Genomic DNA, 27,530 nt, shown 5'->3' with positions numbered 1-27,530 from the left:
GCTAATCACCTTGGATAAAGAAACAAACAATGCAACTGTATGCTATTCTACTCCACCCATCCTCTACATTTTCAAGTGCTAGAATAAGGCATGACCCAACTTTGTGTATTATATATTAAATTCATTGAACTTACTGAAGGAGACAGAGTTCGATAACTTTATATTTCAATACATTTATCTCAAGAATTGCATACACACTTGTATTAGAAAGCAATAGTCCATTTATATTTATCATCAAATCATTAATGCAAGACTTTCAAATTTTAAGAGACTTTGTTTAGCAATATACAAAATATTAATGTGCTAGGAATATAAGATGTCATAAATTAGCATTAATACTAAAAGCCACGATTCTTGAGATATAAGCATATATAGCATGGCAGATTGATTAAACTAACTACAATTGTAAATCAATCCAAACGAAGTTTTTGCTTTTGATTTATTTAATAAATCTGATATCCTCTCTTTGTATTATTTAAATGTGACAATTTTACACAAACATTATAACACATGACATATATTAAACTATTACAAATAAAAAAAAACTCCAAAAACAACTTTAACATAAGAAATTGAGAGGTCCTGCATTATAAATGAAAGCACTAAAACTGATGTTGTCAAGTTTATCAGTCTCTTCATTTACTTCAGCAGGATTTCAAAACAATATCACTGACTACTTAATCATCTATGAGAACATATGGCAAAATATGAAGAGCATCACCATTATATGATGAACTAGACATAGTTTGTGTCCAATCACACCATCTTCCATATGCATTATAAACACCATTTACACCTGCCCACTCTTCCTCTAGTACACGTTGCACATCTCGATCACTCACAGACACGCCTTCCCCTGGAATAGATTCAGATACATCCTCCTCATCCTCTGTCCATACATTATTATAATCAATAGGTGGAAGCATATCATATGCCTCCTCCAAAGTCAAGGGTTTTGCATGTTCCTCTGCAGGAACGTTATTGCTATTTTCTGTATCAGCATGTTCTACAGGTTTAACCTCTGCTGGACGAAAACTTGTGTCGCCGCCTGAACTGTTCGTCACATCCACCTCTAGGCTTGAGTCATATTTACCAGGTGTATATGGAGATTCTGCTTTGTTGATGTCATATTTAAATGGACTCAGATCTTCAGTTGTACTTGGCGTCACAGATGTTTGCAAAAACTTTTCCACAAGTTCCGTCTTCGTCTTGCTGAGTGTCAGATGAGACCTGACAGGGGTGGAGGTGTCTGGCTTAAGTCGACGTTTTTTGCCCACTCCAGGAGGAAGTATAGAATCTGTCATATCAGATTCTTTGTGTATCTGATTGGTCTCTATATCTCTTATAACACTACTTCCCAATGCTGCGCTGCCACTCTTTGCTTGCAAGTCTGCTATTAGTTGTGCTGTGGTTTTCACTTTTGGGGTTTTTCCAGATAGTGTTGCTTTTTCTGATGTCACTTTTGGAGTTGTTTCAGTTTTAACTAACAGATGAACATTTCTCTTACAATGAAAAACTGCCTTTTCCATCTGGAGTTGAAGCTATGCTTGGGCTATGCCCAATTTCCGATAAACTTGCATCAATGCTTGATAATGAAGTTTGTAGGGAGCCATTCATAGCCTTTTTATACGTTCCACTACAATTATCACTGTTTTGCATACGTGCAATTTTACTAGGCTGCCCTGATCCATTAACATCTTCTCGTGATCTCTTTTTGTTGGCAACATTAGTTTTTACATTCAAACTTTGATCTGGCTTCATAGCCTTAGAAGCCTTTGAAGGAGAAACCATTTTACAGACTAAAGGAACATCACTGGAATGATTCGAACTGTTCTGGTGTCTTTCCTCTGTGTTATTATGTGTGGACGAGTTTGACAAACTCTCATGAGATAGATTTCTAGGCAACCTCCCTCCAGATTGTTCAGGGCCATTACATAATGACTGTGGGGTGTGTGGTCTACTTGAACTTCCACATTCAGAGGGTGTGAGAGGTCTACCCAGACTAGACTCTGTAGAACCTGATGGAGATGCTGCGCGAATGGAATTCTCTAGTACTGCTACCTTTGGTGAGTTTACAGGTACTTTAGGTGAGTTAACAGACACCTTAGGTGAGTTGACAGTTTTTTGGTTTAGGCAATACTTCGGAGAATCTGTTCTCATAAGGTTTGGAGATTGTCCAATCTTGGAATTCTGAGGCAAATTAGGTGTATTTGGTTTACTTCTGCCTCGCTGTTGTTGTAATTGCAGATTAGGAGTATTTGGTTTACTGTTGAAAGTTGCTGAGCTCTGTGGCAGTTTTGGTGTACTTGGTTTACTTTTATTTCTTTGAGATAGCTGCAAGTTTGGAGTTGTTGGCTTGACACCAACTGTATGCGACTGTGAAGGACTAGATCGAACACTTGCATTTTGTGCATTCACTCTGGTCAGTGCAGGAGACACTAACTTTTGTGGGAAAGCTGGACTGTTAGGACACGATGAATCACTACCCTGAAGAGACGACAGCTGGGAGTGTTTTCCAGCTACCCTTTCTCCATTATCTTTATCACCATTGACAGCACAATTATCTGACTGTGGAGTTGCCGATATAAGTTTCTGCCAGTTCCGTACCAGTTTTTTTGCTCGTTTGGCCAATTGATCATTAGTAGTTTTCCGTCTGAGTTCATTGACAGTCCTGCCAATCCTTGTTTGCTGTAAAAAAAAATCATCATCTTACTTACATTTATTTTTTTACACTTTTTGTTACTAGAATAAACTCAAAATCTTTCAACCACAAATTAATCTCCATCATAGCTTCTTAAAGATGAATTTTTTGTTTAAGCTTATGTTGTCAAATCTAGATTTTCTATTATATTCTCATTGTTTGGTTTACTGAAATACCACTACTTCAAAGATACCAGCATGCAGATAACATTCTCATAATCTCAATATGAAAACAGTTCACATTCCTTCTGCAATAACATTTAAACTCTTGATGAAAATTTTGTCTATAATCTCAGCGACATTACATATACGGTATATACATAACATACTATTATTTTATAATTAATTTTAACAGTTCAAAAGGAACAGGACTTTCCATTTATTCTCCAGTCTGTTTATCAAGATTACAGTGGTTTCTTTACTAATTTTTTCAGGTGCAACTCATGAGATTCCAGCACAAGTCTTATTAGAAGGCAAATAAAACAGCATCCACAAACCTCCAAGGCCTCCCGGGTGATTGGATATGTTTCCAACACGGTGATGACCGCCAAAACTCCCGCCATATCGACCACCTACAAGGAAAAACAAATTTCAGTCAAATATTTCAACAAGCAATATTATACAAAAAAACTGGATTTTTTTGTACTTTCATAACAAGTACATATAATCTAAAATCACTTAAATGATGTCATCTTAAAGACTGAAATAGTCTTTCTTCTTAAAAAGGTATCAACAAAACAAACAAGGCAACATTTTACAGATCCATAAAGATCATTCTCTATACTTAACTCAAAATTACAACAATGATGTAATTAAGTAATTAACTGTAGATGTTAAATTTGACCTATTATGTCACATGCTTAATCTATGTACTTAAAAATATTTTCATTGAAATTCCTTTTTTTCCAGTGTTTATCCAGTCTATTTAATTCCAGTTTATTTTATCAATCTATTTAATAGTATTTATAGATAAAAATTATAGGTATATAAGTATTCATGTACAACATATAGAAATTAATCTAATTAAAATTAGACTTATAATTTCCGTTACTCTACAATACAATGCAATACAAGATCTAAAACTCTGCGGGACGTCATCTCAGCATGACCGTTGAGCTTCAAATATAAGCTAATGAAAAATGTTCAATGACGAGATTGACGACATCAGTAAACTTATGGCAAAGCCTTATATGAGCCTTTGGTTGCGTCTCCTTAGTATTTACAACTCAATCCTGCATTTGATTTGAAATACTCAAAATTTCACAAACATTATTGGTAGACTATCTTAATGGCCACGGTAATAAAAAAAAAGTTGCTAATCCTCTGACATTACATTGAAAGAAGAACAGAAAACGATCATACAATATCTCATAGACAGGACGGCTTGTGTTGCCAACTGGATTTCGAAAACCATTACTATACACGTTACTCCCTTTCAAACTATTTTTTTCACGATACTGTTGCCTTCACTGTCTCTCTCTCATATGATTAAGGAAAAACACACATGGGCAGCACACGTTTGTTATACTTTAAATTCGCTAGAGGTGTTCTCGGTGCGGTGGATTGGGCAAATCCATGTTGTTTACCATTGCTATCTACCATCGGAATATCTTGTGAACATTACGTAAGCTAGTATTTATACTTTAGAAAAATTAATTCACACCTAAAATTTCATAGGCGATGCACTGATTTGCTGAGCTCAAAGGTCATGCTGAGATGACCTCCTATTAGGTGTTGTTAGATCTTGTATTGCAGTGTATTGTAGGAGCGGAAATTACAAGTCTAATTTCAATGAGATTGTATAGAAATCAAACTCGTCATTTAATCAGTTCTAGTTGCATCATCATACACTTCATTTAGTGCAAGTATAATCCATGCAACACTTTCTTACCCAATAATCTGGTGACACTAATTAAACCATTTATATTTTACAAAGCATAAAATGAATATCAAATTCAAAATCAACTCATGCATTTCGTAGCACAACACCAGCTGCAGAGATGGACAACATATACATTATATATAAGTGAAATACTTTGTATATGGCATGATAAAAACAAACAAACTTTCTAAATGGAAGTCTCAATTATAAAGGGACATCTGGACCAAATGGTTAACTCTTGTTTCCACAAGTAACTATATATTTTATATTAAACACTGTCACATGCAACATTTAACCTGTTTATTTTTGCCCTGGTGATAAGTTTGAACAGTTCTCCATTTGATAAAAAAATTCTTTTGGTTTGTTACACCTGGCAAAAAATTGAAAACTGCTTGAACAAAAGATGTTAATATGTAAAAGTGGAAGGGTTTTCAATCAAATTTACCAAAATCTGAAATTTTTGATGTTTTTAAATGGAACACTCAATTGTAAAATAATATGGCTTTCTTGCAAAATCAAGACCCTCTCGACTTTCTAAGGGAGCTCCCAACCTGATAAAGTATGCTCAGAATCCTGTTCACTGTTTTGGTTAATATCATATGCATTAAGCAAAATGTACAACTATCTTACACCTACAGTGCTTAGTGCCTCATATCCCAATATGACCAACTAGCAGAGCACAGTAAACATTTAGAAACAAATAAGATGCAATTATAATTCAAATATAAAATACTAGGATGTACAGTGTAATACGAAGTCTATTCTCCCAAACTTTTGGACCTAATTCTAGTTTACAGCATCACAATAGGAAATCAATGTTAAAAACACATCGACCTAAAGCCATGTGGTTTCCAACTATATTTAGACAATGCACACTGAGCGGATCGAATGACCGGATCCATGGCGATTCTGTAACCCATTCACATGGTATGCGTGTAAAATTAAGCGACACGTTTCTAGCCATAAGCCCTGGGCAACAAAATGTGCCAGACACACGACAGCGGTCGTTATATGATTGCACAAATAAGGACAACTTGCATAATATTCACTGTATAATGAAATGTGTTTCTTGGATAATAAATTTAACGTTCATTAATCGAATAAATAACACTTAAATCTAACCTAAGTGTATTATTTTTAAGTAATCGTGGCTATTTAGGACCATGCATGCGACAACAGCACAACTTTCTCTCAATCAGCAACAGTCCAGTGTCGGACTGTTCGCTAATCGGCCACCTTCCTCATGCCGGGACAAAAAACATCTCACAACCGCATCCAAATACCAAATTTCTTACATTATTATCCTCATCAAGAGCCTTCAGCAACTTCTCCTTTATTTCGACAGGAGTGCACTGCATTGGGATGCCCAAAAGCCCCCAACTGAAGGGAATTCAGCCAACAGAGTGACCGATATCGTCCCACCAGTATGGCGGCCCTCCATACATTGTGCGAATCTGTGCAGCGCATTGACATCTGGGAAGCCTCTCCAATAGCGTGACGTAGAATGACGAACGACAGCTCGGCCTAACTCGTGCGCTGATCGACCCCACGTGATTATGCTAATGTGGTTATATGACGTAGAAAATAGAGTGCAAATTTGACTTTGATATTGCAGAATATCGCAAGGTCAGTTGAACCTCAAACGATACTACCATAAAGAACATTTATTCAGGTTACTAATTCGATTGGAAATATTGTTCTAAAGTATGATTATACAAAACCAACTAAACGGTTCTACATAGTTCCCACTAGATGGCGTTCTGGATATGACCTTTCCTGAAATGTTTCGATAAATTTGATTGGTTAATATCTGTGTTTCTTATATGTTTCCTCATTGGGTACTTCTTTAGTCGTTCGGAAGCTCAAATCTTTTCTTATTTTATATACACTAATCTTGATGCGTTCCGATAGTTCAAAGGTACTTCCGGTCAAAAGACAAATGTTGCAATATATTAGAATGTAACTTTCAGAGGTCTTTTCAAAATGGTAAGTCATGGTGTAACTAAATCATCACTCTCTATAGAAAGATTTTTTAGATCAAAACGCCATTTATTTGTATTGTACATTCCACGTAGCACGCCTTTAGACAGCTTTCTTATGATTATGCGACCACGTGTTTTGTAGTCCATACGAGATTGCTTGGTGCTGGCAGACATGGTATGGATCTAAGCCGATACATTGTTAACAAAAGCTCTTGACATTGCTTCTTCCCATGTGTTTATTATATTAGTAATGCGCCTCGTAGTCAGTGTCGAAGACTTCCCTTGCTTGGTTTTCGTTTCAACAAATATGTAAAAACAAAAACTACTGTAAATGAAATTTGATGGAAAACCTGCATCTACCACCTCTTAAAGATCGCAGAAGAGACCGTCCTTTAGCTTTTTTATGTTTTGAAATTATGAAGGGGCAATTGGCCATACCTGTAACTGACATCCTTTATCAGGTCGGGGAAACCCTGAGATCGGCGTATAATACCTCGATCGGCCTATTATACGCCGATTGAGGTATGGATTTGTTACTAAAAATAGCTCAAATCAATTTAAACTCATCTTTTTAAAAATTTCTATCCAAGTCGCATTTATTTAGGCATTAAACGTTATACAATTACAAAAATTAAATTTATTTGAGTGCGGGAAAGAACTGAAAACAGATGTAATACTTCCGGTCTATATGGCCTATGTTACGATGGTACTGTTACTACGGTGGCATCAAGTTTCTAAGTAGCCACTGCTTCCATTAAACATATTTCAGCAAAATATTATTTATTTTGTCATAAATTCATGCGACTTGGATAGAAAATTTTAAAAAGATGAGTTTAAATTGATTTGAGCTATTTTTAGTAACAAATCCATACCTCAATCGGCGTATAATAGGCCGATCGAGGTATTATACGCCGATCTCGGGGTTTCCCCGACCTGTTTATTCTACAAGTTTGAAACTCGTGCTAAAAACAGTAACAACTACAGACAATTTAGGTGTAACACAGTGATCTTCCAGAATTCTTTTTCCCCCACGAACCACTAACGATTGGAACAACTTACCAGAAGATGTTGTCAAGCATCGGAGACTACAAACTTCAAGAACTTATTATAAACTAAATTTCATAGCACATTCCTCCCACCTGGATATATACTCGAGTATGAGGACTTCCAGTAACATACAGATACAGAAATTTCGACTAAAGTGTTAGGTGGATTTGACTAACAAGTGAGATAATGAGAAAAAGCAGAGTCAAAGAGTGGGCAATATTATCACCAGTACTGGTTATTGCGATATGAAATCGGAAACGATATATCGTGGCATGCATTAGAAATACTAATAAAACATCATCAAAGAAAAGAAACTCTGTACTTGGATCTCACTAATTACCGAAAAGAACTGACAAGGAACAATATTGTATTAAGAAATAAAACAAATTTTTATTGTTAATTTTCATTCTTGTCGGTAATTCAAAGTTCTTGTCTGCAACATTACAACCAACCACAAGCTACAATAAAAACAAAATAGAACTTAAATCGGACATTGTATTAAGAAATAAAAACGATCTTATTGTTCGTTTTCTTTCTTGTCGGCAATTCTAACTTCTTGTAGGTAAATCTTGTTTCGGTCACCTCTTGTAAGTGTGACTGCTGTAATTTTACTCGTTTCCTCCTTTGCGTTGTACTGTACAGAAAATGCTTGTAATATGCAAATACATAACTGGTTAATAAAAGGACAGTCAGGACATAAATAAGTCTGCAAAACAGATATTTAAATATTGTATTAAAATTTCTTACTAAAGGCAATTCTTTTCTTCAAATATTTAGTGATGCACAGATCGGACTATATACCCTTAAAGTTAGACAAATTAATTGCCAGATTTGGAAGCCTTATTATCCCAAAATGATCTCTTGAACATCTGACGGGGGTTAATCTTGTTTATTTTTATCATTTACAAATTCACAGCAATACATTGCAGTATATTGCAATATCAAAAAAGTTGATGATACCAACTTCTAGCAGAGTTGTATATTAATAGTATTACACACTTTGCTCAGTTGCATTAATGATTTCACCCAAGTTTCTTCAGCCCTTACTAGACAGTAAACATTTTTTCGACAAATGTTTGATGTGGGGCCAGAATGCACTTAGATTTGAAAATGTAGAATTCTCCGATATACTTGATGCAAGTAAGATTTTGACACAAACAAAAAAAATGTGTCGTGACACAACACCTACCCTATATATAAACCTTTATCATTGATATCAAGTTGTCTCAATACACAATTAAAAAATGGCTCGCATTAGTGACCTTATTAAAAGTGCCAATACAGGGTTCCCCTAGGTTTTCTTAGGCGTAACCTGATGAAGTATCCTCCACCAAGATGAAGGAAAAGACCAATAAAACCCTGGTGATGTCGAAGCTAGAATAAGCCGGCTCAGTATGGGATTCCCACCTCAAAAAACACATTGATTGGATGATGTGGGTCAATGCCAGACTACTAGATTCATAACCAGTTACCAAAGAAAGAGATCCAGTGTTGCCTTTGTGTCATGCTGGACTACTTACAATGGCACAGTGTAGTAAATCTGCATCAGGATTCCTGCTGTCATAGCAACCAGGGATACACTCTTTTCTTTCAAGATTGGACTTGTAAACTACAAACATAATTAATCTCTTTAAAACTACACCAACCTTGCCATACCAAAACTTGCATAATCTTCACTGTTGAAGTAGGCACAGAATATGTAGAACTAGACATCATAATATGCTAGCCTTACTAAGTCTGTTACAATGCACAATGTATTATTCCCAAAAGGAACAGATACCAATAAATATCAATATATCATGACAACACTAATGTATCCCTGGTCTAAATTATTTTGTGCTTATGTGACATTTTTAGTCTTTAAACTGAAAATATGCTTTTTTGGAAACTTTTATAACGTTTTGTGCTTTATAACTTTTTGCGCTTTTTCTGTATAATTACTAACTATGAAAAAATCAGATCTTTTCTACTTCCATTAACTAGAATTTTTGAATGGTATGGCTCCATATCTTTTATGCTTTGAGTTTAAGTTGAATGACACACAATGCTGTGAGAGACCCATGCATGTGTAATGTACATAGCCCTAATGATGACTGATAGCACTTGTTGATAAAGTGTGGTGGGTATCAGCCATGTAATGGTAAACACCTGTCCAGTGTTATCAGACAGGTACAACAGTCATGTTATAAACTTGTTGTGTGTCCACTCATTAAGATATTAAGTAATAAACAGATTAGCTTCCCACACTAAAAAAATATCCAAATAAAACAGATTTTGAAAGCTAATTAGGAGAAGCTACTACATGAATTCCTCTTGGTTCCATAACAAGTAGAACACTACATGAATGTCGGAACAGTATCCATTGGTTCATTTAAATTTCTTACTGTAACATGGGTAACATCAATTAGAATTTACCTCCATTTTAATTGTACAACTCCAATTATGGGAGCACAAATTTTGTATTTTTCCATCCTATGTTCGCTGGGATGATGTCCAGAGGTGCTTTTGCTACACGCCTGGTGGCATCAAGAATCTATAGACAGCTAGGTTAAAGTTTTTATAAAACAGTGTTGTGTCAATACTAATGAGTATATAACTTAGGTATTTCATATGCATGTTCCAATGTGACAAGCCCTTTCCATTTGTGCTACATTTGCTGTCCTTGACCTTTGACCTACCTTAAAAAAACATAATCTTGGCCACAGAATATTAACCATATGAAATAGGGATTTCATATTGGACCTGCATGTTCCTTGTCACAATCCGATACCTTTTTATTGGTATTTCATTTGAAGACCTGCTAATGTTGCCCTTGACCTTTAATCTAATTCTGAACTTCAACCCACCCTGTGAGCTATATATATGTTGTCTTCTGACAACTCATCTTGTAGTTTTTACTTCTACATCTTTTGTGTTGTTCAACTGTTTTTTGGTTATTGTAATATTATGCACAAGCTTTACACCCAAAACGTTTAGCTCACCTGGTACAAAGGATGATGAGTTTATGTCATGTCACAATGTCCATCCTCCATCAACATTTTGCTTTAAATCATAACTAGGCCTGAATGGATTTTGATGCAATTTGGTCTGGATTATTATTGGGTGAATGAGATTCAAAGCTATATGAATGAGGTGTTGGCTCCCCCAGGGCCTGAGAGGTGGGGCCAAATACTGGAAATATAGCCAATTCTTTCAAATCCTTCTTCTTTAAGAATGTCAGGATTTGAACCATTGTTGAGAGAGGCAGGTCAAAAGAGTAGGAAAATATTGGTAATGTGGTTTAAATGAAAATATTTCATCATATGATTATTGAAATATCAAGGTGAGCAATGCTGAGCCTGTTGTATTATTAAAAAAAAATTTTGCAACATGGAAAAGCAAAGATTCAAATTTATAAATGATCTTGGTTCTGTTTTCATTTTAGCCGGGTAAGAAGAAGCCATTCATTGATAAGAAGAATGCAGTGACCTTCCACCTTGTGCACAGGAGTCAGAAGGATCCACTTCAGGCCAGTGAAGATGCATCCAAACATGTCCTCCTACAAGCTGGCAGTAAAAAGGTTAAAGTCTACATATCATGTCTGAGAATAACAGTAAATTTGAAAGCAGTCTATTAGTGATTCCTAGAGCAGAAAACTGAAATCTGTCACAATGAATTATATATATTTACTGGTGAAAAGAGTATAAGATCATAAATCTTGTTAACTGTTAACACTTAACTGACGATACAGGTGTATTGAGATTCATGTGATAGGATACGATACTCACCTGACGATACAGGTGTATCGAGATACATGTGATAGGATACCAGGGCTTTTTCTGGGGGCTTTTTGGGGCCCCTTTCCCAAAAGAAATTATTTCATATTTAAGCCAAATTCCCAAAATTTACAGTTTACTCCTGAAAAAATCTTTCCCAATTCACCAATTTTCTTCCCAAAATGATACCAAAAAGCCCTTTCCCAAACCAGTGAGAAAAAGCCCTGGATACGATACACTCACTTGACAATACAGGTGTATGAGATTCATGTGATAGGATACGATATACTCACCTGACGATACAGGTGTATCAAGATACATATGTTGGGATACGATTCACTGACCTTTTTAATGATCCTCACAAATTTCTTCAAGTTAACTATTTTAAAATCCAACATTATCCCATATGTTAACATAAAATTAATAGCTGAACTGCTTATTTTTTAACCGCAATACTCTGTCCCTCAATTAACTATTGTACCACAAAAGGGTTGTCTGATTAATTGATTGTTGATTGTTGAAATGTTTATGCTTCAGGATTTTGACAAAAAGAAAGAGGAAGAGAGGAAGTATGGAGTATTTTATGACGATGAATATGACTACATGCAGCATTTGCGAGAAACTAATGAAGCATATGTGTTGGAGGCTGTTGATGACAAACGTATATCATCAAAACGAGAGCAACAGGTATAGGGCTGGTGAGCTTATGTCATGGCTCGGGGTCTGGGTTCCGTATTTTGACCAAGTTTGGTCTAATATATGAAGGGAACCATTTTGTATTAACCGTAGGTCTGGCACCCCAGGGGCCTGAGAGGCAAGGTCCAATATCCTGTGAACAACTTCTCAACAAATACTGGAACAATAAGAACTTAGTTAGCATATTCTATTGTTGTCCTTTACAACATAATGATGAATCAGATTTATGAAAAATTATGGCTGGCCCAAAACCAGTGCTCTCCAGAAAACCTGATTATTACAACCTGGTATCCTTTGGACAAAAAATCTATCAATATACAGAGTCATCATGATAAAGTGTTTAATTGATCACATTAAGTTCATCCAGGACATTCTTGATGTATGGCCAGAAAGCATTGTGCAAAAGCTTCTTCTGAAAGTCCTGATTGCAGGGATATCCCCCACCCCCCACTCCCACACACACACATTTAGCTTCTGACAAGCTGAAATGTAATACTAGGATGTTTACTAAACAACAAATAACACTGTTAAGAGCAATTTCTGGTTCCCCTGTCAACCAAATAGTTGAGATGTAAAAGGAAAGTGGCAACTAATGTTTAATTTTGCAATAAAAACCCTTGTTTTCTTCCAGGCAGTTAAAATCCAGCTCCCTTCCACAGCATTTGCATCTGATATAGAAACTGAAGTAGGCCTTTTGAATAAGGCAGCTCCAAGCAGAGGTAATGTTTACAGGATGGTTCAAAAGTATATAAAGATATGAGTCTATGTGTGTTAATATGTAAATGATGTAAGTAGATGTGAGGCTTGTGGTTCAAGTTCTTTATGATTAACTCCACATCATATGATGATGAAAATGAACTTGATAATAAAATGTAAAGATGATGATGATACTCAATTGTTGTGATTGAATGATGAATGTAAGATGATGTTAATGATGATAATTACGATGAAAAGGATAATTTCTCTTAATAGGATGATGACAAGAATGATGTCTGTATAGATGTTAGCTTAAAATGATGGTGATGAGGATGATGTTTTTTGTGTGATGATAAGGACGATGATGTTTTATTGTGATGAAAAAAAATACAGTGGAACTTCGTTAACTCGAAGTCGACGGGACCGCGAAAAAACTTCGAGTTATCCGAGTGTTCGAATTAAGCGAGTTATCATTTTTGGTGAAAAGTTTGGTCAATATTTGTCAACATTATATAATCATAATAACTTCGCTCTGTCGCTCATCAGTTTAGTGTGACGACTGGTCAATACATGTAAATATATATGTAATGTTTCGTTATGTCACTTGTAATTTGGTGTAGTTTTGCCGATATACAGTCACGATAAAGTTTCTTTCACTTAGTCACTTCAAGAACGATCTGATGTGCAAGTCATGTTTGCAAAATGTACACGATAAAACGGAATTCGACAAAATAACAAGTTATTAATGTCAAAACAAATAACCGTTTAAGTTTAACACAGATTGCATACAAAACGTAACAGAACCATTACCTTTTATTGGACATATATAAAATACTGTTTGATCGGCCTACTTACTTTTTATTGATAACCACGCCATTTCCATGTGTATTAGCACCGGAAGTTGGGCTGCGCATGTGCGTATAAAATGTTACTGTAACTGAGTTGGCGTTTTATCCGATTTAATAGACAGCACTGACCGTTACAGTTGTACTCTGAACACCTCGGCAGTAATTACGCCATTGTTTCAGCAGTTTAAAGATTTAATAGGCGCCGGTGACTGTGTCATTTCTACACCTGTAAAAACATCAGCCGGGTAGATCTACCGGTGTGTCAGAGATTAGTTCAGCTTGAGCGAACGGGTAGATGAGTTGTTGACTATCGTGTGTACTGATATCGGCGACCGCCTTGGGAAATTACCTGATGTAAGTAAAGAAGTACTTTTTATCACCAAGACTTGTTGTTATAAGATTCAACCGACAATTTCTTTTATGAATTTATGAAACACTTATAATAGCATGTAGGTTAGTAGTGCCGATATGTTCAGTATTACAAACGGAATTTAGCTCTTAAAAAATGTCGGCGTTTGCCACCGATCGACGAAAATTATACTTCGAGTTATTCGAACATTTCAAGTAGGATTTTTATTGTTGGGACCAAATTTTTACTTCGTATTATCCGAGTTTTTCGAGTTATCCGAATTCGAATTATCCGAGTTTTTTTTACTAAGATAAAGAGAGAATTCGGCCGGGACCGGCGAGGTACTTCGAGTTAAGCGGGGTATTCGAGTTATCCGAGTTCGAGTTAACGAAGTTCCACTGTAATAATTATATTGATTTAAGTATGGATGATGATATCATGATAGATGATGATGATGATTAAGTGTGATTCTTTTGATGATGATGATGAATTGATGGTGATGAGGGTGATGATGATGAACCAATGATGATGATGATGTTATTAAATCATGAGTAAGGATTATAGTTACTGTGAGTGTAAGTGTGAGAATGTGTGTGCATATATGTTTCAAATGTATTGTATTTATGAAAAAAATCTGGAAAAAATAAAAAAAAAAAAAAAGAAGATATGAGTCAACTCAGACAAGTTAGGGTAGATTCTGCTTTGGTTTGCTGTAAATTTATGATACTGTACACTATTAAGAGTTAATTGTTTTATCGATATATAGTATTTCAGTAAGATTTTGAGGTCCAGAAATTGTAATGCGTTAACAAAAGTGTATACAGAAAACAATTGTTAATACATAATGTTTGCATTTTTAGCCCACCATCATTATATAATGGGCTGTTGGTTGGGATCACCCTCAGTCCTTGCTTCTTCGTCAATCCGTCAGTCGCCCATCTATTAGCAACTACTGTTACAGTTTTTTCTCAGAAAGTACTTGTTGGATCTTTCTCAAATTTCTTATGTAGGTTCCTTATGGTCCTTATTTGTGCAAAGGGAATTTTGGGACTGAGCAGAAAACAAAATGGCCGACAGGCTGTTGCACTTTATGGCTATATAATATACTGAATATAGTGCTTATGTTAAACTGAGACATGGATGGTATTTTAATGTTTTAAATCTGTCTATATAGGGCCAAAGCTTGATTGGGACCCAGACATAGTTGCTGCCCTTGATGAGGACTTCAAGTTTAATGATCCTGATAACCAGTTAGAAGATAATTTCATGGAACTGGCTAATGCTGAGGGCCAATTTGGGGAGGAGGAAGGAGAATTTGACAGGTGAGGAATGGAAAATGATTGGAACAAAAAATGAACAGTATGGAGGGGATTATCAAAGACTGAATGGGCTGAATTAAGAAATGGATGATAAAAAACCATTGAAATTTAATACAAACACTTTTTGCAACACATTATGGAGCAGCAAGTTAAGAAAAGTGGTAAAGTATTGAAATTTCTAATAAAAGAAATCAAAATAATTTCAAGATGCATGTCATTAATAAGTAGCACACAGATGATGATCATTCGATACCCGAGCTCAATGAAGAGATCTTATCATGGAACCTCTGAGGTGTGTGATATATCAAGTGTTTGAATAAGCATTATTAGGTCATCTGACCCGAAGGGTCAGGATGACCTATAGTCATCATGTTTCGTCCGTCGTCGTGCGCCGTCCGCCGTGCGTAAACTTTTCACATTTCAAACTTCTTCTCAAGTTCCACCAGTGGGATTGAGCTGAAACTTGCCTGAAATGATGCTGGGATGGTCCTGACCAAGTGTTGTTATTTTTCGGGTCGGTCTGAAATCCAAGATGGCCGCCACAGCCGCCATCTTGAAAACACATTTTAAACTTCTTCTCAAGTTCCACTAGTCAGATTGAGCTGAAACTTGCCTGAAATGATGCTGGGATGGTCCTGAGAAAGTGTTGTTATTTTTCAGGTCGGTCAGAAATCCAAGATGGCCGCCACGGCAACCATCTTGAAAAACACATTTTAAACTTCTTCTCCAGTTCCACTCATGCCATTGAGCTGGAAATTGGTGAGGATGTTAAGGAAGGAGAGCCAATAAAGTGTTGTTATTTTTCGGCTTCGTAAAAACTTTGACATGGCAGCCACGGCAGCCATTTTGTAACATGATTGCGCAATCATTGTTCTTCTGAACAACACCTATTTCAAACTTCTTCTCAAATACCATCAGTGGGATTCAGCTCTTACTTACCAGAAATGATCCTGAGATGGTCCTGACCAAGTGTTGTTATTTTTCAGGTCGGTCAGAAATCCAAGATGGCCGCCATGGCAGCCATCTTGAAAAACACATTTTAAACTTCTTCTCCAGTTCCACTGGTGCCATTGAGCTGGAAATTGGTGAGGATATTAAGGAAGGAGCGGCAACAAAGTGTTGTTATTTTTCGGCCCCGTAAAAACTTTGACATGGCAGCCATGGTGGCTATTTTGTAACATGATTGCGCAATCATGGTTCTTCCTTAACTACACCTATTTAAAACTTCTTCTCAAATTCCACCAGTGTGATTCTGCTCTAACTTACCAGAAATGATCCTGAGATGGTCCTGGCCAAGTGTTGTTATTTATCGGGTCAGTCAGAAATCCAAGATGGCCGCCATGGCAGCCATCTTGAAAAACACATTTTAAACTTCTTTTCCAGTTCCACTCATGCCATTGATTTGGAAATTGGTGAGGATGTTAAGGAAGGAGAGGCAACAAAGTGTTGTTATTTTTCGGCCCCGTAAAAACTTTGACATGGCAGCCACGGTGGCCATTTTGTAACATGATTGCGCAATCATGGTTCTTCTTAATAACACTTATTTCAAACTTCTTCTCAAATTCCATCAGTGGGATTCAGCTCTAACTTACCAGAAATGATCCTGACCAAGTGTTGTTATTTATCGGGTCAGTCAGAAATCCAAGATGGCCACCATGGCAGCCATCTTGAAAAACACATTTTAAACTTCTTCCCCAGTTCCACTGGTGCCATCGAGCTGGAAATTGGTGTGGATGTTAAGGAAGGAGAGCCAACAAAGTGTTGTTTTTTTTCGGCCTCTTAAAAAATTTGACATGGCAGCCACGGCGGCCATTTTGTAACATGATTGCACAATCATGGTTCTTCCTTAACAACACCTATTTAAAACTTCTTCTCAAAGTCCATCAGTGGGATTTAGCTCTAACTTACCAGAAATGATCCTGAGATGGTCTTGACCTAGTGTTGCTATTTTTCAGGTCGGTCAGAAATCCAAGATGGCCACCATGGCCAACAGTGCCACTTTACTCGCTACAGAGAATGCATACTACAATAGTATAAGGGTCTTTAATTTTGAGTCAGATGACCGTTAAGGCCCATGGGCCTCTTGTATATAGTTTGTAAGAGTTTTTGCACAAAAAATGTACTGTCTTTCAAATGGATTATAAACTCCAAACCTATTTACATTAGGTCAAATGTGATCAATCATAACAGACGAGGTTGGCATGTTTCTAAAATGACATTGTTCAGTTGCTGGCAACATACATCTCTGAAGCTCAATGAAGAGATCTTATCATGGAACCTCTGAGGTGTGTGGAATAGAGATTCACCTATATTTTATAGACGACAATATTTCTGTGATAAACAATGGCTGTTTGGTGATTCCTTAATGCATAATCCTGGTAATCTAGACATGTTTATCTACAAATAGGATCACATTTTGGGTTTGCTAACTTTTAACAGTTTTACAAAAAATTTAGAAATAGCACAGCTGTGCTGATTTTAGAAAAAAGTTCCCTGAGACAACAGTTACAAAAACTGCTGTAGAGTTCTAATAGCTGATGTACAACAAAGATGATCATTGATGCCTCAGAGACAGAAATCCAGCTCTTAAAATATTAAATGAAATCCTTCCATATTGAGTATTGTTCCACTCTAATGTTTTATCATTGAAGAAGTAGACAACATTCAATCAGATATGTCAACATTTTCTAAGAATATGATGAAGTTCACTGTGAGTGACTTTACAATACAGAATTAGTGTGTATGTAACATACAGATGATGGATACACAGATACCTGAGCTCAATGAAGAGATCTTATCTAAGGAACCTCTGATGTATATTGTACAAATATAGTTCTAATTTTACAAAAATTGAAAAATGTCAACTTGTTGACAGTTGTGGCCGTTTGAAAATGAACAGGAGGGGATAGTATGGCTTTATCAGTAATTGATATAGGTTCTCAAAACATAGATATATGTACCCCCTTTTACTCTATTTCATTTCTTAAAATTCTGGTAAAATGTTTAAATACATCTTCAAACATAACACAGGTAGAGGCCAATATAGATAGGGATCTGACACTCATCCGAGTCACTTAGATCTGTAGGAAATGTAATTTCTTACCCAGGAATATAGTCCCTTACACGACTTTACTAATGAAACTGTGCACTGGAGGGGGTAACTTTACTATAGTTTATATAGGAAAATCACAATTTTGGCTATCATTTGTTTCATTTTTATTGGAATTTATTCTATCGTTGTTAATTTTATCACCATTGGATGACAGCTTGATTAACATTATCAGCATTGGATGACAGCTTGAGGGTATGCGAATGTTGGCCCCACTGACCCCCAGGGGCTCATGGGCAGGGTCAAAAAGTGTTAAATTGATAGAAATACTCAAAACTCATGTGACCATTCAGGCCCATGGGCCTCTTGTTCAGTGGTGACCCATTGACAGAAGGAAGAGCAACATGTTGTTAACTGTAATAGATTATAATGAATGCTAAAGCTACGTGCACATTTATCAGGATAACAAAGCAACACACAGATGATGATCATTCGATACCTGAGCTCAATGAAGAGATCTTATCATGGAACCTCTGAGGTGTGTGGAATAGTAATTCACCTAAATATTTATAGACAACAATATTTCTGTGATAAACAATGGCTGTTTGATGATTCCTTAATACATGATCCTGTAATCTAGACATGTTCGTCTATAAATAGGATCACATTTTGGGTATGATAACAGTTACAATCCTTCTGAAATATTGTTTTTAACAGTTTTACAATCATTTAAATATTGTGCTAATTTTAGAATAAGGACTAACAGTTATAAAAACTGCTGAAGAATTACATTAGCTGATGTACAACAGGGATATTCATTAGGGAGATGGAAATTCAGGTCTTAAAATATTAAATTAAATCCTTCCATATTGAGTAGTTCCACACCAATGTTAGAGTTTTATTATTGAAAAACTAGAAAAAGTTTGATATGTCAACATTTTCTAAGAATATGATGAAGTTCACTGTGAGTGACTTTACAATACAGAATTAGTGTGTATGTAACATACAGATGATGGATACACAGATACCTGAGCTCAATGAAGAGATCTTATCTAAGGAACCTCTGATGTATGTTGTACAAATATAGTTCTAATTTTACAATATTGGAGAATGTCAACTTGTTGACAGTCGTGGCCCTTTGAAAATGTACAGGAGGGGATAGTATGGCTTAGCCTTTATCAGTTTACTTAACAGAACAAACCAGTAAGTAATATGGTTCTCAAAACATAGATATATGTACCCCCTTTTACTCTATTTCGTTTCTTAAAATTCTGGTAAAATGTTTGAATATATCTTCAAACATAACACAGGTAGAGGCCAATATAGATAGGGATCTGACACTCATCCGAGTCACTTAGATCTGTAGGAAATGTAATTTCTTACCCAGGAATATAGCCCTTACACGACTTTACTAATGAAAGTGCACGGGAGGGGTTAACTTTACTGTAGTTTATATTGGAAAATCACATTTTTGACCATCATTTCTGTGATTTCTATTGGAATTCATTCTAACTTTAACTTTATCAGCATTTGATGACAGCTGGGTTAACATTATCAGCATTGGATGACAGCTTGATGGTATGCAAATGTTGGCCCCACTGACCCCCAGGGGCTCATGGGCAGGGTCAAAAAGTGTTAAATTGATAGAAATACTCAAAACTAATGTGACCATTAAGGCCCATGGGCCTCTTGTTCAGTTTTGACCTGTTGACAGAAGAAAGAACAACATGTTGTTTACAGTAATAGGTTATAATGAATGCAAATGCTAGGTTATATTTATCAAGATAACAAAGAAGCACACAGATGATGATCATTTGATACCTGAGCTCAATGAAGAGATCTTATCATGGAACCTCTGAGGTGTGTAAAAGTTAATTTAACAAATTCATATTATTAGGTAATAATCAGGGGCGCCACAGAATCCACCAAACTATTTCAGACAGTAATATTTTTGTGATGACAGATATATGACTACTTAATTAATGCATATTAATTACCAGACATGTTTGCCTCTAAGTAAGGTTACATTGTGTGAATGCTTACAGTAAATTAATTCTTAAATAATACAGCTGTGCTGATTTAAAAAAGATGATTATTCTTAGAGTCAACAGTAATAAGAACTGCTAAAGAGTTCTATTAGCTGATGTACAACAGGGATACTCATTGATACCTCAGATATAGGAATTCAGGTCTTAAAATATGAAAGGAAATCCCTCCATATTGAGTATTGTTCCACATAAATGTTTATAGTTTTATTATTGAAGAAGTAGAAAAAGTTTGATAAGATATGTCAACATTTTCTAAGAATATGATGAAGTTCACTGTGAGTGACTTTACAATACAGAATTAGTGTGTATGTAACATACAGATGATGGATACACAGATACCTGAGCTCAATGAAGAGATCTTATCTAAGGAACCTCTGATGTATGTTGTACAAATATACTTCTAATTTTACAATATTAGAAAATGTCAACTTGTTGACAGTTGTGGTCCTTTGAACATATACAGGAGGGAATATAAGGTTTTTTTCAGTATACTAATATTCCGGAACAAATATTCGGAGCAAATATTGGCCCTCCTGACCCCCAGGGGCTCATAGGCAGGGTCAAAAAGTGTTAAATTGATAGAAATACTTCAAAACTCATGTGACCATTAAGGCCCATTGGGCCACTTGTTCGGTTATTACCCATAGACAGAAGGAAGAGCAACATGTTGTAATAGGTTATAATGAATGCAAAAGCTGGGTGCACATTATCATAATCAGGATAACAAAACAACACACAAATGATGATCATTCGATACCTGAGCTCAATGAAGAGATCTTATCATGGAACCTCTGAGGTGTGGAATAGTGATTCACCTAAATATTTATAGACGACAATATTTCTGTGATAAACAATGGCTGTTTGAGGATTCCTTAATGCATGATCCTGTAATCTAGACATGTTCGTCTATAAATAAGATCACAATTTGGGTATGCTAACAGTTACAATCCTTCTGAAATATTGTTTTTAACAGTTTTACAATCATTTGAATATAGTGCTAATTTTAGAATAAGGACTAACAGTAATAAAAACTGCTGAAGAATTACATTAGCTGATGTACAACAGGGATATTCATTGGGAGATGGAAATTTAGGTCTTAAAATATGAAATGAAATCCCTCAATATTGAGTATTGTTCCACTCCAATGTTAGAGTTTTATTATTGAAGAAGAAGAAAAAGTTTGATCAGATATAACAACATTTTCTAAGAATATGATGAAGTTCACTGTGAGTGACTTTACAATACAGAATTAGTGTGTATGTAACATACAGATGATGGATACACAGATACCTGAGCTCAATGAAGAGATCTTATCTAAGGAACCTCTGATGTATGTTGTACAAATATACTTCTAATTTTACAATATTAGAAAATGTCAACTTGTTGACAGTTGTGGCCCTTTGAACATGTACAGGAGGGGATAGTATGGCTTAGCCTTTATCAGTTTACTTAACAGAACAAACCAGTAAGTAATATGGTTCTCAAAACATAGATATATGTACCCCCTTTTACTCTATTTTGTTTCTTTAAATTCTGGTAAAATGTTTGAATATTCTTCAAACATAACATCAGTTAGAGGCTGACAATATAGATAGGGATCTTAGCGGCTCATCCGAGTCATTAAGATCTGTATAAATTAATTTCGTACCCAGGAATACGCCCTTACACACTTTACTAATGCAAGTGCACGGATGGGTTAACTTTACTGTCGTTTTTATATAGAAAATCATAAAAATTTTTTACTAGCATTTCTGTGATTTCTATGGAATTTCCATTCAACTTTGTAACTTGATCACATTGATGACAGCTGGGTTAGCCATTATCGCATGGATGACAGCTTGATGGTATGCAAATGTTGGTCCCACTGACCCCCAGGGGCTCATGGGCAGGGTCAAAAAGTGTTAAATTGATAGAAATACTTAAAACTCATGTGACCATTAAGGCCCATGAGCCTCTTGTTCAGTTTTGACCTGTTGACAGAAGGAAGAGCAACATGTTGTTTACTGTAATAGATTACAATAAATGCTAATGCTGGGTGCACATTTATCATAATCAGGATAACAAAACAACACACAGATGATGATCATTCGATACCTGAGCTCAATGAAGAGATCTTATCATGGAACCTCTGAGGTGTGTGGAATAGTGATTCACCTAAATATTTATAGACGACAATACTTCTGTGATAAACAATGGCTGTTTGATGATTCCTTAATGCATAATCCAGTAATCTAGACATGTTCGTCTACAAATAAGATCACATTTTGGGTATGCTAACAGTTACAGTCGCTCTGAAATATTGTTTTTAGTGCTAATTTTAGAATAAGGATTAACAGTTATAAAAACTGCTGAAGAATTACATTAGCTGATGTACAACAGGGATATTCATTGGGAGATGGAAATTCAGGTCTTGAAATATTAAACAAAATCCCTCCATATAGAGTATTGTTCCACACCAATGTTAGAGTTTTATTATTGAAGAAGTAGAAAAAGTTTGATCAGATATGTCAACATTTTCTAAGAATATGATGAAGTTCACTGTGAGTGACTTTACAATACAGAATTAGTGTGTATGTAATATACAGATGATGGATACACAGATACCTGAGCTCAATGAAGATATCTTATCTAAGGAACCTCTGATGTATGTTGTACAAATATAGTTCTACTAATTTTATGATATTGCAGAATGTCAACTTCTTGACAGTCGTGGCCCTCGAAAATGAACAGAAGGGGATATTATGGTTAAACCAGTAAGTGATATTGTTCTCAATACATAGATATGCTGATTATTATATTGCTGAATTGTTTGATGTACCCCCTTTACTCTATTTCGTTCCTTAAAATTCTGTTAAAATGTTTGAATACATCTTCAAACATGACATAGGTAGAGGCCAATATAGATAGGGATCTGACACTCATCCAAGTCACTTAGATCTATAGGAAATGTATTTTCTTAATCATGAATACAGTCCCTTACATGACTTTACTAATGAAATTGTGCAGGTATCATATTACATGTAACAGTTGATCAGCATGGCAAATTTAAAGTAAGATGCATTCGATTTGAGCTGGTATCTTAATGGTTTGTAAAAGAAAAAGAACATTAAAACTTGCTCTGTGATGCACTAGTGCAGATCATAGATTGTTTTGGTTATTAAACATGAAGTTGTAATCCACACAAACAAATGATTGAATTTAAGTAAGATAACTGAAAATTTCAACTTCTTAAACATTTACTAGAAATCTACCATTTTTCAGTTTTCACCCCTTGAAAGGAAGAAAGAGCAACAAGTTGTTTACTATTATAGATTATAAATAAATACAAATACTAGGTTATAGATAAAATACAAACGCTTATGTATCTTTATAAAGATAACAAAGCAGCACACAGATGATGATCATTCGATACCTGAGCTCAATGAAGAGATCTTATCATGGAACCTCTGAGGTGTGTGGAAATCAATTAAACAGATTCTTATTATTAGGTAATAATCAGGGGCACCACAGAATCCATCGAACCATTTCAGACAGTAATATTTTTGAGATTTATGAATACTAAATTAATGCATATTAATTACCAGACATGTTTGCCTATAAGTAAAGTCACATTGTGAGTGTGCTTACAGTTAAATTAATTCTAAAATGATACAGCTTTGCTGATTTTAAAAAGATGATTATTCTTTGAGTTATAAGAACCTTTAAAGATTTCTATCAGTTAATGTACAACAAGGACACCCATTGATACCTCACAGAGATGGAAATTCAAGTCTTGAAATATTAAACAAAATCCCTCCATATAGAGTATTGTTCCACACCAATGTTAGAATTTTATTATTGAAGAAGTAGAAAAAGTTTGATCAGATATGTCAACATTTTCTAAGAATATGATGAAGTTTACTGTGAGTGACTTTACAATACAGAATTAGTGTGTATGTAACATACAGATGATGGATACACAGATACCTGAGCTCAATGAAGAGATCTTATCTAAGGAACCTCTGATGTATGTTGTACAAATATAGTTCTAATTTTACAATATTGGAGAATGTCAACTTGTTGACAGTTGTGGCCCTTTGAACATGAACAGGAAGGGATATTATGGCTTTATCAGTATACTTATATTCCGGAACAAACCAGTAAGTGATATGGTTCTCAATACATAGATATGCTGTTATATCGCTGAATTGTTTTACCTACCCATTTACTTATATCGTTTCTTAAATTCTGGTAAAATGTTTAAATACATCTTCAGATAGGGATCTGACACTCATCCAAGTCTCTTAGATCTATAGGAAATGTATTTTCTTAACCATGAATACAGCCCCTTACAAGAAGACTTTACTAATGAAACTGTGCAGGTATCATATTAACACTAACAGTTGTTTGGCATGATAATCTAAACGAAGACACATTTGTTTTTGTGCTGGTATCTTAATGGTTTCTAAAAAAAACAAAAAAAAACAACAAAAAAAACCCATTAAAACCTGCTCTGTGATGCTCTAGTGCAGATCATAGATTGTTTTGGTTTTTGTACATGAAGTTGTAATGCATCACAGAACAAATAATTGAATTTAAGTAAGATAACTGAAATTTTCAACTTCTTAAACATTTACTAGAAATCTACCATTTTTCAGTTTTCACCGTCTCACAGGAAGAAAGAGCAACATTTTGTTTACCATTATAGATTATAAGTAAATACAAATACTAGGTTATATTTATCAGGATAACAAAACAACACACAAATGATGATCATTCGATACCTGAGCTCAATGAAGAGATCTTATCATGGAACCTCTGAGACAACAATATTTCTGTGATAAACAATGGCTGTTTGATGATTCCTTAATGCATAATCCAGTAATCTAGACATGTTCGTCTACAGATAAGATCACATTATGGATTTGCTAACAGTTACAGTCGCTCTGAAATATTGTTTTTAACAGTTTTACAATCATTTGAATATAGTGCTAATTTTAGAATAAGGATTAACAGTTATAAAAACTGCTGAAGAATTACATTAGCTGATGTACAACAGGGATATTCATTGGGAGATGGAAATTCAGGTCTTAAAATATTAAATTAAATCCTTCCATATTGAGTAGTTCCACACCAATGTTAGAGTTTTATTATTGAAGAAGTAGACAAAGTTTGATCAGATATGTCAACATTTTCTAAGAATATGATGAAGTTCACTGTGAGTGACTTTACAATACAGAATTAGTGTGTATGTAACATACAGATGATGGATACACAGATACCTGAGCTCAATGAAGAGATCTTATCTAAGGAACCTCTGATGTATATTTGTACAAATATAGTTCTGATTGTACAATATTGAAAATGTCAACTTGTTGACAGTTGTGGTCCTTCAAAAATGAACAGAAGGGGATATTATGGTTAAACCAGTAATTGATATTGTTCTCAATATATAGATATGCTGTTGTATTGCTGAATTGTGTGATGTACCCCCTTTACTCTATATCGTTTATTAAAATTCTGGTAAAATGTTTAAATACATCTTCAAACATGACACAGGTAGAGGCCAATATAGATAGGGAGTTGACACTCATCTGAGTTACTTAGATACACAGGAAATGTATTTTCCTAATCATGAATACAGCCCCTTACAAGACATTTCTAATGAAACTGTGCAGGTATCATATTAACAGTTGATCAGCATAGCAAATTTAAAGGGATATGCAAAAGCAGCATTCAATTTGAGCTGTTATCTTAATGGTTTGTAAAAGAAAAAGAACATTAAAACTTGCTCTGTGATTCACTAGTGCAGATCATAGATTGTTTTGGTTATTAAACATGAAGTTGTAATCCACACAAACAAATGATTGAATTTAAGTAAGATAACTGAAAATTTCAACTTAAAACATTTACTAGAAATCTACCATTTTTCAGTTTTCACCCCTTGAAAGGAAGAAAGAGCAACAAGTTGTTTACTATTATAGATTATAAATAAATACAAATACTAGGTTATAGATAAATACAAATACTAGGTTATAGATAAATACAAATACTAGGTTATAGATAAATACAAATGCTAGGTTATAAATAAATACAAATGCTAGGTTATAGATAAATACAAACACTTATGTATCTTTATCAAGATAACAAAGCAGCACACAGATGATGATCATTCGATACCTGAGCTCAATGAAGAGATCTTATCATGGAACCTCTGAGGTGTGTGGAAATCAATTAAACAGATGTTTATTGTTAGGTAATAATCAGGGGCACCACAGAATCCACCGAACCATTTTAGACAGTAATATTTTTGTGATAACAGATTTATGACTACTAAATTAATGCATATTAATTACCAGACATGTTTGCCTATAATTAAAGTCATATCGTGAGTGTGCTTACAGTTAAATTAATTCTAAAATGATACAGCTTTGCTGATTTTAAAAAGATGATAATTCTTTGAGCTATAGGAACCGTTGAAAATTTCTAACATCTTTTGTACAACAAGGATACCCATTGATACCTCACAGATGGAAATTCAGGTCTTGAAATATTAAGTCAAATCCCTCCATATTGAGTATTGTTCCACACCAATGTTAGAGTTTTATTATTGAAGAAGTAGAAAAAGTTTGATCAGATATGTCAACATTTTCTAAGAATATGATGAAGTTTACTGTGAGTGACTTTACAATACAGAATTAGTGTGTATGTAACATACAGATGATGGATACACAGATACCTGAGCTCAATGAAGAGATCTTATCTAAGGAACCTCTGATGTATGTTGTACATATATATGGTAGGCAAAAGTTGGTCCCGCTGACCCCCTGGGGCTGATGGGCTGGGTCAAAAAGTGTTAAATTGATAGAAATACTTCAAAACTCAGGTGACCATTAAGGCCCATGGGCCTCTTTTTCAGTTTTGACCCATTGACAGAATAGAAGGAAGAGCAACATGTTGTTAACTGTAATAGATTATAATGAAATGCAAATGCTGGGTGCGCATTTATCAGGATAACAAAACAACACACAGATGATGATCATTCGATACCTGAGCTCAATGAAGAGATCTTATCATGGAACCTCTGAGGTGTGTGGAATAGAGATTCACCTAAATATTTATAGACGACAATATTTCTGTGATAAATAATGGCTGTTTGGTGATTCCTTAATGCATAATC

The 27,530-nt window shown here is 35.1% G+C and overlaps 2 protein-coding genes across 3 annotated transcripts in view; one reads left to right on the top strand and one right to left on the bottom strand.

The window, feature by feature from the left end:
• Positions 1–109: 109 nt before the first annotated feature.
• On the bottom strand, positions 110–6,092 carry LOC117325237 (mediator of RNA polymerase II transcription subunit 26-like). The gene is given in 4 exon segments (XM_033881334.1): positions 110–1,502; positions 1,504–2,688; positions 3,198–3,272; positions 5,878–6,092. Coding segments are annotated over 4 exon segments (2,148 nt in total). The 5' UTR covers positions 5,941–6,092; the 3' UTR covers positions 110–677.
• A 378-nt stretch (positions 6,093–6,470) lies between these two features.
• Positions 6,471–27,530, top strand: part of LOC117325236 (protein LTV1 homolog) — a 35,119-nt gene continuing 14,059 nt past the window's right edge. For both annotated transcript variants that reach the window (XM_033881333.1, XM_033881331.1), the window contains exons 1-5: positions 6,471–6,568; positions 11,036–11,170; positions 11,904–12,053; positions 12,694–12,781; positions 15,130–15,277. In XM_033881333.1, the coding sequence (XP_033737224.1) occupies positions 6,566–6,568; positions 11,036–11,170; positions 11,904–12,053; positions 12,694–12,781; positions 15,130–15,277 (524 nt within the window). In that variant the 5' untranslated portion in view covers positions 6,471–6,565. The remainder of the gene's footprint in view (positions 6,569–11,035; positions 11,171–11,903; positions 12,054–12,693; positions 12,782–15,129; positions 15,278–27,530) is intronic.

Source organism: Pecten maximus, chromosome 4, assembly GCF_902652985.1.
Source record: "Pecten maximus chromosome 4, xPecMax1.1, whole genome shotgun sequence".
Taxonomy (NCBI): domain Eukaryota; kingdom Metazoa; phylum Mollusca; class Bivalvia; order Pectinida; family Pectinidae; genus Pecten; species Pecten maximus.
This window is presented reverse-complemented; position numbering and strand designations above follow the sequence as displayed.